This window comes from Centruroides vittatus, unplaced genomic scaffold (assembly GCF_030686945.1).
Source record: "Centruroides vittatus isolate TY-2023 unplaced genomic scaffold, ASM3068694v2 contig_766, whole genome shotgun sequence".
Classification (NCBI taxonomy): domain Eukaryota; kingdom Metazoa; phylum Arthropoda; class Arachnida; order Scorpiones; family Buthidae; genus Centruroides; species Centruroides vittatus.
This window is the reverse complement of record NW_027122495.1, coordinates 810,821-826,435: the sequence shown is the minus strand read 5'-3', so window position 1 is coordinate 826,435 and position 15,615 is coordinate 810,821. Positions and strand designations below refer to the sequence as shown.

At 29.7% G+C, this 15,615-nt stretch overlaps 2 protein-coding genes across 2 annotated transcripts in view; both read right to left on the bottom strand.

Annotated features, from left to right (window-relative positions):
• Nucleotides 1–15,615, bottom strand: part of LOC136981509 (uncharacterized) — a 177,235-nt gene that overhangs the window by 8,894 nt on the left and 152,726 nt on the right. The gene's annotated exons all lie outside the window — the stretch shown is intronic.
• LOC136981508 (uncharacterized) lies at nt 536–7,094 on the bottom strand. The gene is made up of 4 exons (XM_067277813.1): nt 6,788–7,094; nt 2,499–2,740; nt 2,312–2,432; nt 536–573 (listed from the first exon to the last, which is right to left on the bottom strand). Exons 1-4 carry the CDS (start codon nt 7,083–7,085, stop codon nt 536–538), a joined length of 699 nt encoding a protein of 232 aa, XP_067133914.1. The 5' UTR covers nt 7,086–7,094.

Below are 15,615 nucleotides of genomic sequence, written 5' to 3'. Positions count from 1 at the left end.
TATTGTGTTTTCTAAATTGAGTGCAAATTTTCAAAAAAAACTTTTTCTTAATTTAGAACTAGAAAAATTAACTAAATTATAATGGATTAATGAAATGAGGAATCGCAGGAACACAAGGGCAATGTGTCAACGACAGATGTTTCCTGTAAAAACTTTCTATGGGAAATTAGTGTCCTCTTTTTAATTAAACACGTAAATAAAATTTGAAAATTTCACGGGTCAACCCGTTGCTCATGTATGAATCGACAATTAACTTGCACTGTTCAATAATTATATTTACTCAGTGAAATAAAAAAGTGTCTAGTAATTACGCTATTCATCATCATTAAGTACAATCGTTGATATAAAATATTTATCAAAATTCGAAAAATTATGTAGTATTTAACTACATAACTTGTAGTTCAGAATTATTTCTAATAAGTGTTAATGTTTTGAGTCACATAAAATTAATAAAAGTGGACCTGTCACGTAAAGTTCTCTGGGTTTTTTCACGTATCTAACACCTGAATAGAGATCAATTTTCCGAAGAATGCCCTCATAAATTATGAAATTCGTTGAAAACTAACTGTAAACCTAAAACGAATTTTTAAAGAATATATAAATTAAATTTTGAATTTATTTGTCATAAAATCTACATAAAAGTAGGAAGGAACGATAAAAATAATCTAACATAAATCATATAACTCTTCTAACAAATTAATAAATTTAAGCTAATCCTGAAAATTTGATTTATCGCAAAAATAAGCACACCATACATATTTCAAAATTACAATACTATACAGAATTTGAAATTGCCAATCACTATACCCTAGCTGAATAACATATAACACTATAATGAATTTCAATAAATAAAAACATTTCAAAAAAATTTTAAGTTAAAAAGTTTTCCTACTTCTTATTGTAATTGGAGTCATTAGCATAAATAAGATATTTCTCGGAGAGTGGTCTGGAGAAATGATGTAAAAAGTACATACAGAATGAAATAAAAGTAAGCGTACCATATAGTACTGTTTATTTATAAACAAATATTCTTATTTGTATTACTTTATAAGCCGTTTTACTTTAAATTTTATGTATAAAGTCTGAGAAGGGTTCCAACAACAACATCACTCTTATAGGTAGGCCACAACATTGGCATCAATAAAATCTGATGAAGGTTTAGTGATAATGTTCTGGAATAATATATGAACATAAAGTTGTTACATTTTACATTTACAACTTCATTAAAATTGTACACGTAATATAAATTAAATCTAGATAGGTGACATCGAAAAACGCGAGACGATGTTTATCGATGTAGTTAACCTGAATGAGCAGTTTGAGCAGAAATGAAAGATTATTAGTGATTTATTGTTTATATATATAGATAAAAAATATATATGATGAAAAGTACAGATTAAAAAAGTAATAAAGAGATTCATTTCGTTTACTTTAGTTTAGTGGAATTTAAAGTAAAGTAAATAAATAAACTAAACTAAAGTAAGAAATAAAATAATAATAAAATAAGATCAGGTGGCATTTAAGAGGGAAAAATGTTGGATAAATTGGAGTCGCTCCTTAAACTCATTCGCGTTTGAGATTTCGTCCAGTATGGACTGAGGGAACTGTCTCAAACACAACGTCGGTGAGTCGCTTCACATGGCTAAAACACATATAATTTAAATAGTTACATAAAAGTTGAAAATTTACGATGGGATGAGAGGAAGGAGTTGAGTGTAACTGCTGACATGTAGACCGAAAAAAACGACAATTGGTTTAAATCGGTATAGAATCCGGGCATGCAGTTACAGCAGAGGCAATCGAAGAGCTAGGTAACGTGGTGCCATATAGTAGGGATGAGGGACGTAAATCTGGTTCTTCTTTCTTTGAACTCAGATAATTTTTCTATAGTTCGACCGAAATTCACCAAACTCTGAAACCATAAGAAACAACTGTCTGGCTTTATAATCCAAAAAATAGCATCCAAAAATATCAAAACACTTTTTTCTTATCAAGCGTCAAAGAGGCGAAAGTCGACACTTTCGTTTTTTTAATATATCGTTCCTCAGAGACAAATATATTTCCCCCCAAAAAAACAATTTACCCACTTGGCAGGATTCTGTCGAGCATACTGACACCCAAAATCATTAAAATCTAACGTGCGAATTTTTTTAAAACTTTGACAAAAAAGTGCAATCCTTACCCCAGTAGCCTTGGCTTCGCCCAGGCAATTATCCTCAAATTATAACCAGGAAAGTTATACTTATTACAAATCAACATAAAGAGAGTTATCGAAGTAATAGCAAACATATTAATGTTATCATTAACTCACTCCATTGAAGAATATTTTCTATATCTTCTCGATCACAGGTACTCGGTATGCAAATATCCACACGATATCCTGCTTTCTTGTAACTAAGACTTTCAAATATGTTACTCAATAAAAACGGTTTCTGCAATATAAAAATATATATTATTTTGCCTGTATTTTGCCTGAACAATGAGATACCAATACTCACAAAAATTTCTTCAAACATTCTGAACATTTTTCTCGTTTTATTATCTTCTGGTACTTCATTAAATTGATAGGAATTAAATCCGATAGTCAGTGCACAGAATTCCCCATAAATTGTGTTTAGATTTTTATTATAATTTCTTATTTTATCGTCTTTAACTTCTATATTTAAGCATTGATCGTAATCTCCGTGTAACCACTGATTTCCACTGAAAAGTCCCATTGGTTTCCCTAAAGAATCCATCACTGAAAAATTCGTGTTAAAACTATTATTAAAATTATTCAAGTAATTATTATATATCTTTTTTAGCGTTAAAAACTACACTAATGCTTATATCTTCGCATTTCTTCGTATATTAAATTAATAATTATTTTTTAAAATTTATTTAAAATGCATTAAGAAAGATTGGAAGAGTCTCGGATACTGAAAAATGCCAGACATGAAATCCTGTAAAAACTAACATTGTCAATTTACGTCATGATTTCTATCATTGATATTATAATGGCATATGTTGTTATGTTCGCGTATTTTGTGAAAACTCTTTGTTTTTGAAAAAATTTGACTGTTTCAGTAAGCACTAATAGTTTTCTCGTTCCTTGCCAAAGAGCTAGTCACGTTGATTTTTCCGGGTTTTTGTTTTTTACCTTACTAGCACCTAAATAGCACACCAGTTTTCCATAGAAAGACCTCTCGAGTGGCATTCCCTACGTGTTGACGTAACCAAATAAAATAATCAAAATATTAATAACTAGAATAAAAGTTAAATGGAAACTTAAAAAATCGTAAGTCGGAGGAATCAATTTCTTTTTAATAAGGTTGTAATAAATTTCAAATTAATTTTACATGCAAAAAAGTAAAGATGGTAAAGAGGGGCAAATCTGCTCTTCTTCACTTCCTTAAAGTTAGTAGGAATAATCTTCGTAAATAGGATATGAAAAGCAACTTTAAAAAATTATTATTTTTTTATATTCCTCAGACTACTTATAGCGTAATGAGCTGAAAATTTTTTGTCTTATTCAATTGCATTTCTTTAATCTCACAATTCGACAAACGTAGGACTTATTATACAAGATTTGTGATTAGAAGAGCATGGAAAAATTAATGCACTTTGAATTGACCACGTGTCTTTACTCAGGATCAGTTATTTTAAAGAATTATCAACAGCTGAAGAATGGTTTAGACCCGTGATGCATTCTAAACAACAATTTAAAATGATTCGTTTTGCGACTCTCTATTAACCACTAATAACGCTGTTTTTAATTTAAAAAATTTATTTAATGTTTTCTTAGGTATCAAGAATGAAGTAAATAATTCAAATAGTTTCATTTATACGTGAAATAAACATGTTATTTAATTAAACATATTTTAGTATGACAAACAATAATTCCTATGCTTCAACATAGAAGTTTGTACTCTATTCTCAATTTTAATTGCACTAACCAGTGAGTTTTATTCTTATTTGATAGGATTATTTCTAAAAATTGTCACAAACAGCGACTCTATATTTTTCCTAAATTAATATATTATTCGAGGATACGTTACACAAACTGTAGGCTTTGAGTACAAAATACTACACAGATAATATAATAAAAACGTAGAAAATTATATATTTGTATACAGAAAATATAGCTATTTTAAGGATCTTGCAGAGAATAGAGGCTACCATAAAACCACGACATCCCACTGTTCAACTGATTTTTTTCCTTAATACTTTTCGGTAAACATCAGGCAATAGTTTCCACTTTAAAATTTATTATTTTTTCACTTTTCTCAGGTTAGCGTCAGGCATATATATATATATATATATATATATATATATATAGAAATTACAACTGCCATTAATACGGAAATTATAAAGCCAATGCTGTAAATCAGACATGAATTTATTTAAAAAATTCCAGCAGGGAGTTGCGTAACTTTCCCGGCAACATTTAAAACTGCGTGGGTAGCCATCCGTTATATAAAATATGTTATTTAATAAAATATAATTAATTATATTAAATGACAAAAGGCTTAATTTTGAGAGTAGTGATGATTTTTATAAAAGAAATTGTAAATGCTAATAACGAATAAAATCTTTATTAACTACGAGCCTACTCGAGATATGACACGTGACCTTCTCTATCTCGTCACCCCTCGATATTTATGTTACCAATATTTAGTAGTATTAATCTCTTAATACACAAGCTGTGCAGCAAAATTTCAAAAATTTTTGACTAACACAAGAGTTATTAAGAAATTAAGTGAACAAAATCGTCTTCCCCAAACAAACATTCGTACATACAGAAAAAAAAAACCCGAAATTATTAGCATTTCTGGACATTTCAAGGTTATCTAAATCCAAAAATATAAAAATCATCAGCGGTCATTCTCTGACTAAACGCCATACTTTCCTTTTCTTGTACTGTATATAACAGTCGGGGAAGTAATATAGAACAGTATAAATTATAGAAAAGTTGGATGATATAAATAAACTGTCTTGGAATAATAAATTATATAATTTAAGTGGGAAAAAATGTGTAGCAGATAAAGAAACGAGTTGACCTTAAAAGTAAATGAGATCACATTCAGTGGTTGCCTCATGACAGTAATGCGTGTTAAAATTCTAGATTTAAACAATAATTGAGCCGCTCACTTGCCAAATCGATTAACTCCACAAAACAAAAAGTATAAAAATTGAGAATTTAAATTATTTTTAAAAATTTCTCTTAAACTTTAAATTTAAATAAACGTTGCAGACTGTACTATTATATACTAGTAGCCCGGGACGCCCCCTAGTAGGAGTGCTTGCAGCAGCGATGTTATTCCGTGGTTTAAATAATAAATTCATATTACAAATAAAAATAATAATATACTGAATTTCATGGCTTACCCTACTAAAACGCAGTCAAAAACGCAAAAAGTTGCATATAAAATAGTACACTAGAAGCCGAGTTCTTCAGGGTAATCCTCGACCCTCTACCCCGTGGAGAGAATTTTAAAAAATCCCTTCTTAATGTTCATTCTCATGGCATACCTTACTAAACCGTAGTCAAAAACCCAAAAAACTGAATTTATTGTTAATTTAAATAATAGCTAGGGGCCCCCTAGTGGCATTCTAAGCATACCGTTACAGATATACGGGCACACGATCAACGGCTTGTGTTATTAGAATATATAAATACTTGCGACACTGGCAGCTGGTGGTTTTTTTCTTGTTGTTTGGTTTATCGAGAACTGTCTTAATCTTGCCTATTTTTGGTTATGTTATTTGTTATATATATTTTTAAATTTACTATTCCGTGGTATAAATAATAATAAATTCATATCAATGGGGAAATTTATTCCCTCGGGGAAGGAGTTAAGGATTGCACCCCATGAGAAAGGCGTTCTAGCAGCAACGGTGTCATTTCGTGGTATAAATAACAAATTCATATCAATAATAAATTCCTATTACAAATAATAATAATTTATTGTTAATTTAAAATTATCGCTAGGGAGCCCCTAGTGGGCGTTTTACGCATACCGTTACAGATATAATGACACGCGATCAATGGCTTATATTATTAGATTGCTTCTGTATTGGGCCCACCTGTGGCCGAATGAATGAAACCACTCAATCTTAGTCGTGGGTTCGCCAACTATCACGGTTGCCAACATGTTGGCCGCGTAGAATTTTACGGGTATTCTTCACTATTCTAATATTTAAAAAGGGGTTTAATACAGTAGAGCGTCGATAAGTGGAACGTTCGGTAAGTGAAATGACCGGAAAGTGGAACGATTTTCAGTCGGACTGTGTCGTGCTGAATCGAATGTTTTTGATACTAAATTTACTTCTAAAGTATAATTTTCATGTTTTTTTATATTCTTTAATATATTTATTTTGTTTGTACAAAATGCAGAAATAATTTTTAACGATACGATAGCCTCGATGATTATTATAAAAATTTTCGTTAGGCTTAAAATCGACGAAAATTCAACACGAAGCGACACGCAACGGAGAAAAATTCAACAGGAAGCGATACGCAACGGAGAAAAATTTGAACATCGGACAAGTTAATGTATTTTTTCGTACAAAGTCGGAAACTGGAACAAATCATTAACTAGAAGGACCCCAGTCCCTAATTGGTTCCACTTATCGACGCTCTACTGTATTTTAAAAGATTTTTCTATAGAAAGTCCTCCCGTGAGGCATTCTTCTTGGCAAATCTCCCACTTGTCGTAACCCAATAAACCAAACCATTCGATAACTTTTGATGAAATAATAGCTAATCGTTTATATAAAATATAATTTAGAGACCATATCTACTTACATTTTAACGTCCAACCTTTGTTTTGTTTTAAATCGCCCAAAAAACGCATTCCACCTCTTACACACGAGCGAGAAACGTTTACTTCTTGAGTAATTTTCAACATGATGGGAAGCAACAATCGAGCAACATTACCCGTAAGATAATTAAATGAATTGTAGATATCGTTTAAAATACGGCCAGATTTTTCTATGTCATCTGAAACAATACTTTTGTTCGACTTGGATGAATATTCAACAGTTGTAAAATCGGCCAGAGAAATTACTAAGAAAACAAAGGAGACAGTTACTCTATTCATCATAGCTTCGACTTTAACCGCACTCAGAATTCTGAGTGCAATTCAAAATATACTGCACAAAGTATTATAATATTTTCAGGTAAATAATTTACCATATTTTCGTGAATTCCACCAATCAGAAAAATTGGAACAGAGTCAAAAAAGGTTGGGCTTTAAGTATGAACACAAGAATTTAATATTGTGATATTTATATATGTTTCGACTATAAACATGAAAATTGACGGGATTGTTTTTTTTACGATAAAGGTAACGACTTTATAGTGAAAAATCGAAAATTAATAAAATAAAAATTATTTTTGAATTTAAAAACAATTGTTTATTAATTCAATTATTTTTCTTTTATCCAGCTGTCGACAACTGTTTTTGAATTATAAATTTTTTGAAAATATGATTAAATTATCAAATTTAACGTAAATTTATGTGTTAAAAGTATTTCGATAGTATTTTCTATGTGTATTTATATTCACTACTAGGTGTATTAAGAGACACAAGGCTTTTTTACATCTTGTCTCTCTTAATACACCTAGTAGTGAATATAAATACAAATAGAAAGAAGACACGGTCTCGGAATACATATTTATAGTATTTTCTATCTTTATTACTATTTATATTCAAACTGTGAATGACGCTACGTATATATAAATGTTAATAATTTAAACTCTCATTTATTGATTTCATTCGCGAAAAAATTAAAATTATTAATTAAATTAATTGCGAGAATGTTTAGGAAAATCTTAATTAGTAAACTTTATTTTGCACCTTTCATTTATATTTTATATATTATATATACACAGAATTTATAAATTAAAATCTTCTAGTTTGTACAGTAAACTTTATTTTTAAACTTCTATAATAAAAACTTCATTGAAATAAACAAATAAACATATTTATTAAACAAAATTATACAACTGTATGCAGAAGTGACATTGACTGATTTTAAAAGGTCAAACTACATTGATACTGGAAAAACATCGTAAATTTTAAATGTTTCACTCATCAACATGTATAAATTTATTGAAATATATTTAATTTCTAGAAGTATTTATGACGTTAGTCATCTGTTCTGTGTGTTTAGACGAAAATTAGCATTATTTTGTAAGAATTTAGAAAGTATTTAGCATTAGAGGGAAAATGTTCTGTTTATAAAAATTTTCTATAAACTTAGAATACGGGTTAAAAGATGCCAAAAAGCTGAAAAATTCTAAGAAAAAAAATGAAATTAAATGCCACAAACTTTTCGTTTGATACCCGCCACTTCAATTAATTTTAAAAGAGAATTTTATGAAATAATAATAAATAAGGATATTAGCCTGCTAGCCTTATTGTTATAACTAGGAGATGTGCCCGGCGTTGTCGGGCAAAATATAACAACAGCAAAGTTTAAGATTATTAGATTATTTCGTACTTCTAACCCTTCTAATATATTATATTATAGTATTTGGTTTATATTTACAAAGCTTATTTTACCTAAGAGTTTATCACACTGAATGACCAATCTAACTCAAAAAAATTTTAAAAATGTGTTCGATTGGTCATTCGGTATCATAAAGTGTTACGTAAGATAACATTTATAGTTATACAGCCTATTTTGCCCGTTTTCGTGGAGTGCAAAAATTAAGTGCCTTTCTTCCGAGGCTAATTAGAGAATTTTTATATGGGTCTAAAAATATGTTCAATTTCCCGCAAAAACGCAGAAAACCGCATTTAAGACTGTACAGTACAGTATAAGCCGAGATCGTCAGGGTAACCCTTAATCCTCTTTCTTTCCTGCGCGGAGGGATTTCGAAAAATCCCTTCTTAGTGTGCATTCTCATGGTATACCCTAACTGTGTACCAAATTTCAACTTTCAAGTCTTAACTGTTTGGGTTTTGCGCTTATTATTATTATTATTATTATCAACCCATCTACATTATTTTACAGGATTATCAGACTTATCACCTTTATGATTTCTTTAATTAACGCTTAATATCTCGGAATGCATTTCAGCCATTTAAATAGCCCTCTTTATGTAAGGGGCTATAGTCTAATTATAACAATAAGACCAGCAAGCTCGTATCGTTATTTACTGCTATTTAGTTATTAAATAGCAGTAGAAATTTTTGATACAAGCTTTTAGTCTGTTCATCTATTAAAATGTAATAGATTAACAGACTAAAAGTCTCTATCGTAAGAACTTTATGAACATAAACTAACACCCTTTATCTCTTTACTATCTTCATTAACATTGTTGCTAAGTTAATAATTTTTAAATGAGTACTTTAGACAGAAAGTCGTATTTATATAATTTTTAAATAAAAATTTAATTATTTGATCTATTTTATGTACTAATTTATCACGCTTGTATCATTTTAGAAGCTTTAGATCATTGTAGCTATGTTTATATCGTGCGAAACGTCGCTATGTTTACAATAAAGTTATAAATATGTGCAGATCTTTAATAATTCTCATATAGAATAATATTATAAATAAAAATTATTAAAGATCAATTAGTAAATAAAGTAACTTAAAGGAACTTGTGACATCCACAGGAAAACACGTGTGCGGTATATTAATCATATAAATATTTGTTTTTTTTTCCGTTTAGTGCTAAATAAAACAGAAATATTTAGATATTCTATTTTAGTTTTATGTAATATGAAGGCAAGAAGCGTAGGGAAAATTAATACAGAAAAAAATATGTTGATATAATTATAATTATATAGCTTATATCAGCAATTACGATCCCGGGCCTAAAGCCGCGAGGCCACTGAGAACTGAAAGGGGCCAAAAATTAAAGAAATCGAAAGGGGAGAAGCGGACAATTGAAAGAGGGACACATGCACGATTCAGCTGTTTTCTAGTGTTGATTATACTACAGAAGAAATATTTAAATTAATTAAAACTTGTATTTTATGAAACCGTGTCCTTTTCCGTATTTCTGAATTTAACTCAACTAAATAAAGATAATTGATGAAAAACTTGCCAGGTGTCTTCGAAATACACTATAAAACTAGTGTTTAATAATTCAGAGTAATTAAAACTTGTTACTGTAGAAGATTTTTATGACTGGTCACTGGTCTACAGTACAATAATATTCATTATCTCCTAACACAAATTTTGTAGTAACTGAACTTGAAGATTTCATTCATGCAACAAACAGAATAAAGGATGCACGTTAAACTTATAAATTACAAACAACTACTATCCTTTATTACACTTCAGTTGTAGTTATTGGAATATACAGTAATTGTGTCACCGATAGCACTAATCAAAAACTCAAGCAATCTTTAGCACTCGCGTTAGGAGTAGAAACGTTTCCAATTTAGATTTTGCATCCATGTAATCTACAACAAAGCCATGTTACAAGTGAAATTTAGTAAAGTCTTATAGGATCTTTGATCGTCGTTTATTTATTTATTTTTTCATTTTTATATGTAAGGTTTTAAAGATTGGAACATACGTCTACATTTGATAGGCATTGATGAGAGATGTGTATTTTAAGAAATATACAAAAATAAAAAATATTTTCTTTTTTATTCTTGGATGTTTTTTAAGTCTTCAAATTGTTTAAAAAAATTTTTACCTGCGCGAAAAAATTTTATAGCGATTTTAATTAACCTTTGATGACACGCGATTAATGCTTAATTGTTTTTTATGGAATTTTTTTTATATCAAATTTAATTCATTGTTTTAAAGTTCTAGTGCACCGATTTTACTTCGGTAAAGTTATTTAAAGCTACTTTCTGATGTCAAAAACGACATCCAATAGATTTTTTAATTTTTTTAATTAATAGATTTTATTATATATACGTTTAATTAAGTCGGGGGGGTCGAAAATCGCAATTAAAATTTTATTTTTTAAAAAATATTTAGAAATATACCGCCACCTAGTATTCATTCTACTTTAGACCCTTCTACTCCTGAGACGTCTATGAGAATGTCCCGCGAAAGACGACACCAGCTATTCTCAAGGTCATCCGTGTCAGATTTCGCAGAACGGCGAGACAAAGGAAATTAAACTTTGAAGCTTTCTCTTCAAAATTAACGCATTTCTTTCGTGTTTTCCGTTTTTATGTTTAATTACATTAAAATTAAACATTCCTGAATCAACGTGGGTTCACAAGGGGCTAAGTCGTACAGGTGCTTAAATCATACCTCAATCATTTCAAAACTACTTTATCAGCCATACAAATTGCAACAGTATATAGTTATACTGCTCGGTTGTATTTATGCACATAGGCAACGGGTGTCTGCGTTTCAAGGAATTAAGACTGTTTTTGGTAAACAAATCCATTTATAGTCGTTTGAGTGTAATTTTCATTTGGTGTGTGAAAGCTAAGGTAAGAAGGTAAGAAAATACTAGATAAATACATTTTGCTTTTTTAGTATATCTATTAGTGATTTGTTTGCCTCTTGCAGTTTTGTGAAAGATTTTTTTTTTCAAAATAGTTTTGGGGCTATACGAACTGACATGCACGTTGTGTCTTATGTCGTACCCCCTTACGCTTCCTAAGCCGTACCTGTGGTACGACTTAGGAAGAAGACTTTTGGGATAAAGATTTCTCTGCTTCAATGATAAATAATGAAGGCTCATTGTCCAAACCAACTCCGGAAGAGAATATTGAAATTGAAGAAATTGAAAGTCCGTCAGCTGAAACACATCCACCAACCTCTAGGACAGAATACAGAAATTGAAATACTTGCTGTAGATATTATTGTCTCAGATTCAGTCTTCAACTTATCATGTCAGACTTCGAGAGAAATAAAGGCAAAGTTGAATATGCTGGCTGCAGTTCCACGTTTAAATAAAAAAACGCACAAAAGCACAACCTTATCGAAGGAAATAACTACTTCTCCGTATAAAATTTACCTCAAAAATAAAGAAGATATGAAGCAAAATTCTGTTAAACGTAAATTACAAAAAGAAAAATGTAAAAGAAGGTGAAGAATAGTAAAAAGAACGATTGGTTTTGTAAAATATGCAACAATATCCGTAAAGAAAGCATGATTCAATGTTTAAAATGCAAGTCTTGGATTCGTGATGTATGCGGCGGAGTTACGAAACAAACAAAAACATATATGTTTGTATTGACTGTAAATGAAGATATAGTTGCGTAGTTATGTTAATAAAATATACTTGTTTAAACCATATATTTATTTAATTTTAGTTTAAAGTACGATTTAGGTAGTAGGTAGTACGACTTAAGGTACTGGTTTCCTTACTCGTACCGATTTCAATTTTTTAATTTTATGAGTTTAAAGAAAATGTGCGCAGACTATTTAATTTTTTTGCAATAAATAAAATCAGGGTTTACTAAGGTTTGCGATGATACTCATAAGTATGTGTTTACCAATATATTCTCTGATTTCTGAGAACGTTTTTTAAGGGGTACGACTTGGGCAATCTTACCCTATATAAGAAATTATGTTCTGTAGTTAGTCGAAACCTCTTGTTGCATGTCCTTGATACTCCAATGATAAATATAAGAAAATTATATTGTTCAATATCTTATATAAGGAAAGTAAAATTCATTAATTCTTCACATAAATATAAAGTTTATAAGGTTGATTGTTTGATGAGATGAGCGATCTGTTAGGGGGACTTTCTATGAAAAACTGGCCTCTATTCACTTATTATACATGTGAAGAAATCCCGCGAAGCGTCATGTGGCAGCCCGTTAATGAGACGCATTAACGGCTGAACAGTTTTCAATTGTATTATTTGCTCAACCACTGGTGAGATAGATATTGATTGTAAATACAGAAAAATGATAAACCAGAAACGAGTTGCTCAACTTTGTCGGCAACGTTTAAAATTTTGGTGGCACCAGCTGTTATCACATTTTATTTTAAAACCTTTTATAGTTTTAACTATTATAAAATATCAAAAAGCTTTATTATTAAAATAGAAATGAGTTTATAAAAAAATTTTAAATGCTAATAACGAGTAAAATCGTCATTTAGTCGACCCTATTCGAGATACACACGACTCCCATTATCTCTTCACTCCGTTGATCTTTAACCACCAAATTTTAACCGCACCAATTTCCCTAATACCCAAACCTTCCTGCAAAATTTCAGATATTTTAGACAAAAACCACAGAAGTTGTTAAGCTTGAAACAAATTGAATGAAATTACACTAGTGTATGCAAAGGTGACGTTGACGGATTTTAAAAGGTCAAACTACACTGATACGGGAAAAACATCGTAAATTTTACATTTTTCGCATACGAATATTAAGTACAGTATATTTAATTTCTAGAAGTATTTATGACGTTAGTCTTCTCTGCGTCTAGACAAAAATTAGCATTAACAAATATAGCCACTTGAATTTTCTTTGAATTATTCATATTACTAAGATTGGTAAAATGAAAGTATATTTATTTTCGAAAATAATCTCAACTTTTATAGATTATGTTGCCAATAGATCATTTTAAGATAAATTATATATTTATACATGCTTACCGTTACACAAATCATAAGAGGCGAAATGTTGTGTTTATAAGACTTTTCTATAAACTTAACTTGCGGGTTAAAAGTTGCGAAGATAAAAAATTCTAAGAAAAAAAAATGAAAAACTATCTTTCTGATTTAAAATTACTTTAGGAATTAAATATCACAAACTGATACCCGCCATTTCAATTAATTTTTAAAAGAGAATTTTATAAAACAGAAGTAAATAAGAATATTTGCCAGCTAGCCTTTGAATGCATTTTAAATTTTTAAATAGCCCTCTTTATGTAACCTGAATGAAGAAGACAAGTGGCAGTAAAAACTTTTCATACAAGCTTTTAGTCTTTTTAATAGATTTGTTAATAGCTACATTTTAATAGATTAACGGACTAAAAGCCTCTATCGAAAGAACTTTACGAATATTAAATTACACCCCTTAAGTGTTAGCAATTTTGATAATAGAAATAGTAATCTTAACAATTTTTAAATGAGTACTTTAGATAGTAAGTGATATTTATATAATTTTTAAATAAAAATTTAATAATTCGATCCATTTTATGTACTAATTTATCACGCTTTTATCATTTTAGAAGCTCGATATAAACATATAAACTTTAATGTAAAAATAGCGACATTTCGCTCGATATAAACATATGCTACAATGATTAAATCATTGTAGCATATGTTTATATCGAGCGAAATGTCGCTATTTTTACATTAAAGTTATAAATATGTGCAGATCTTTAATAATGATCAGCAATATAAAAATAATATTATAAATAAAAATTATTAAAGATCTATTAGTAGATAAAGTAACTTAGGAAATTTTGTACAGTGGTTTAAATGTAAGGGTCATTGATCTATTAATTAAATTTTAGTGGCTAAAGGGCGACAGGATAGGGGGATAGAAGAGGTCATATGCACATCTGAAGAGGGGTCGTACTTTCAAAGATTGTATTCTTTATAAGCATTTACAATTTTTATTGTATAAAACCTATCTCTACTCTCAAAATTAACCTGTTTGCCATCTTATAATAATTAATAATATAAGGTAATATTATACGAACTTCTTAGATGATGCCACATACCATCTTATATATTGTGGATTAATAATATAAAGGTTATTTATAAAATAAAATGCCATTATAGCCGAAAAAGTTACTCAACTCGCTGCTGAATTTTTTAAAATAATGTTCAGTCAAAAAACAAATATAATTTTTTTTATTTTATAGTGAATTGAACGAAATGAATTAATTGAAAAAAATTAATGTTTTTGAGATTACCAGACATTGGTCTAAATCATTCTGGTAGATGCAACGTAAGACAATTTGGAAACAAATTTAAATATTATTTTGCATGTATATAGAATCATAATTACTGGAAGGCTACCGAGACAGTAACGTCGTCGCTGACTTAAAAAGTATAAAAGCGTGGACTCGTATTAGGAACTTTGGACATTGTCACTTTGACCTCATTTTATTTCATTAACGAGATGGTGGATTCCTTACTTTTATTACATTTTTCATTTACTCGTCTCATACTCTATAAAATTTCATCGAAATCGACTGACGAAATTTTGAGTATCAACTCAATTCTATAAGCCACATAGAAACCACGCTAATGCTTCGCCCCAAATATTGTTCTGAAGTGTATAGAATTGAAAAGATTTTCAGAAATGTAATAAATATCAGACAATTTTTGTTATTATTTAAGTTTATCAAGCTTTCAAATAAATTATTTTTTCAGGTACGTTTCTTAAGATGTATCTTGTGATATTTTGTCTAGCATGAAATTTTCCTGACTGCTGACAATAGAAATGTCGTTATTTTTATCATCAACTTCAAACAATAAATTATGATGTAAGATTTGAAAATTTAAGAACAGGATTTTATTTATTTTGTTTATGGCAACGCGACACGTGGCAAATCTGCCTAGGGGGAATGCCCCCGGTAGGAATTTCGGTGGAAAACTGGTCCTACGTAGGTGTTACAAACCCGAAAAACTCCACGTGGCCAGAATGTTGGCCAGTGTTAAGAGGTTTTATATACAGCGAATAAATTATCCACCCCAATTGACAACTAGATAAACACAAACATCAA

Bases quoted from the DNA above. Each gene is read 5' to 3' on its own strand.
- LOC136981508 (XM_067277813.1), bottom strand. From the start codon at position 7,085: ATGATGAATAGAGTAACTGTCTCCTTTGTTTTCTTAGTAATTTCTCTG. The intron at 2,741-6,787 runs GTAAGTAGATAT...CGAATTTTTCAG, and splicing joins CAAAGGTTGGACGTTAAAAT to TGATGGATTCTTTAGGGAAA. The intron at 574-2,311 runs GTGAGTTAATGA...AATTCGTTTTAG, and splicing joins AGAAAATATTCTTCAATGGA to GTTTACAGTTAGTTTTCAAC.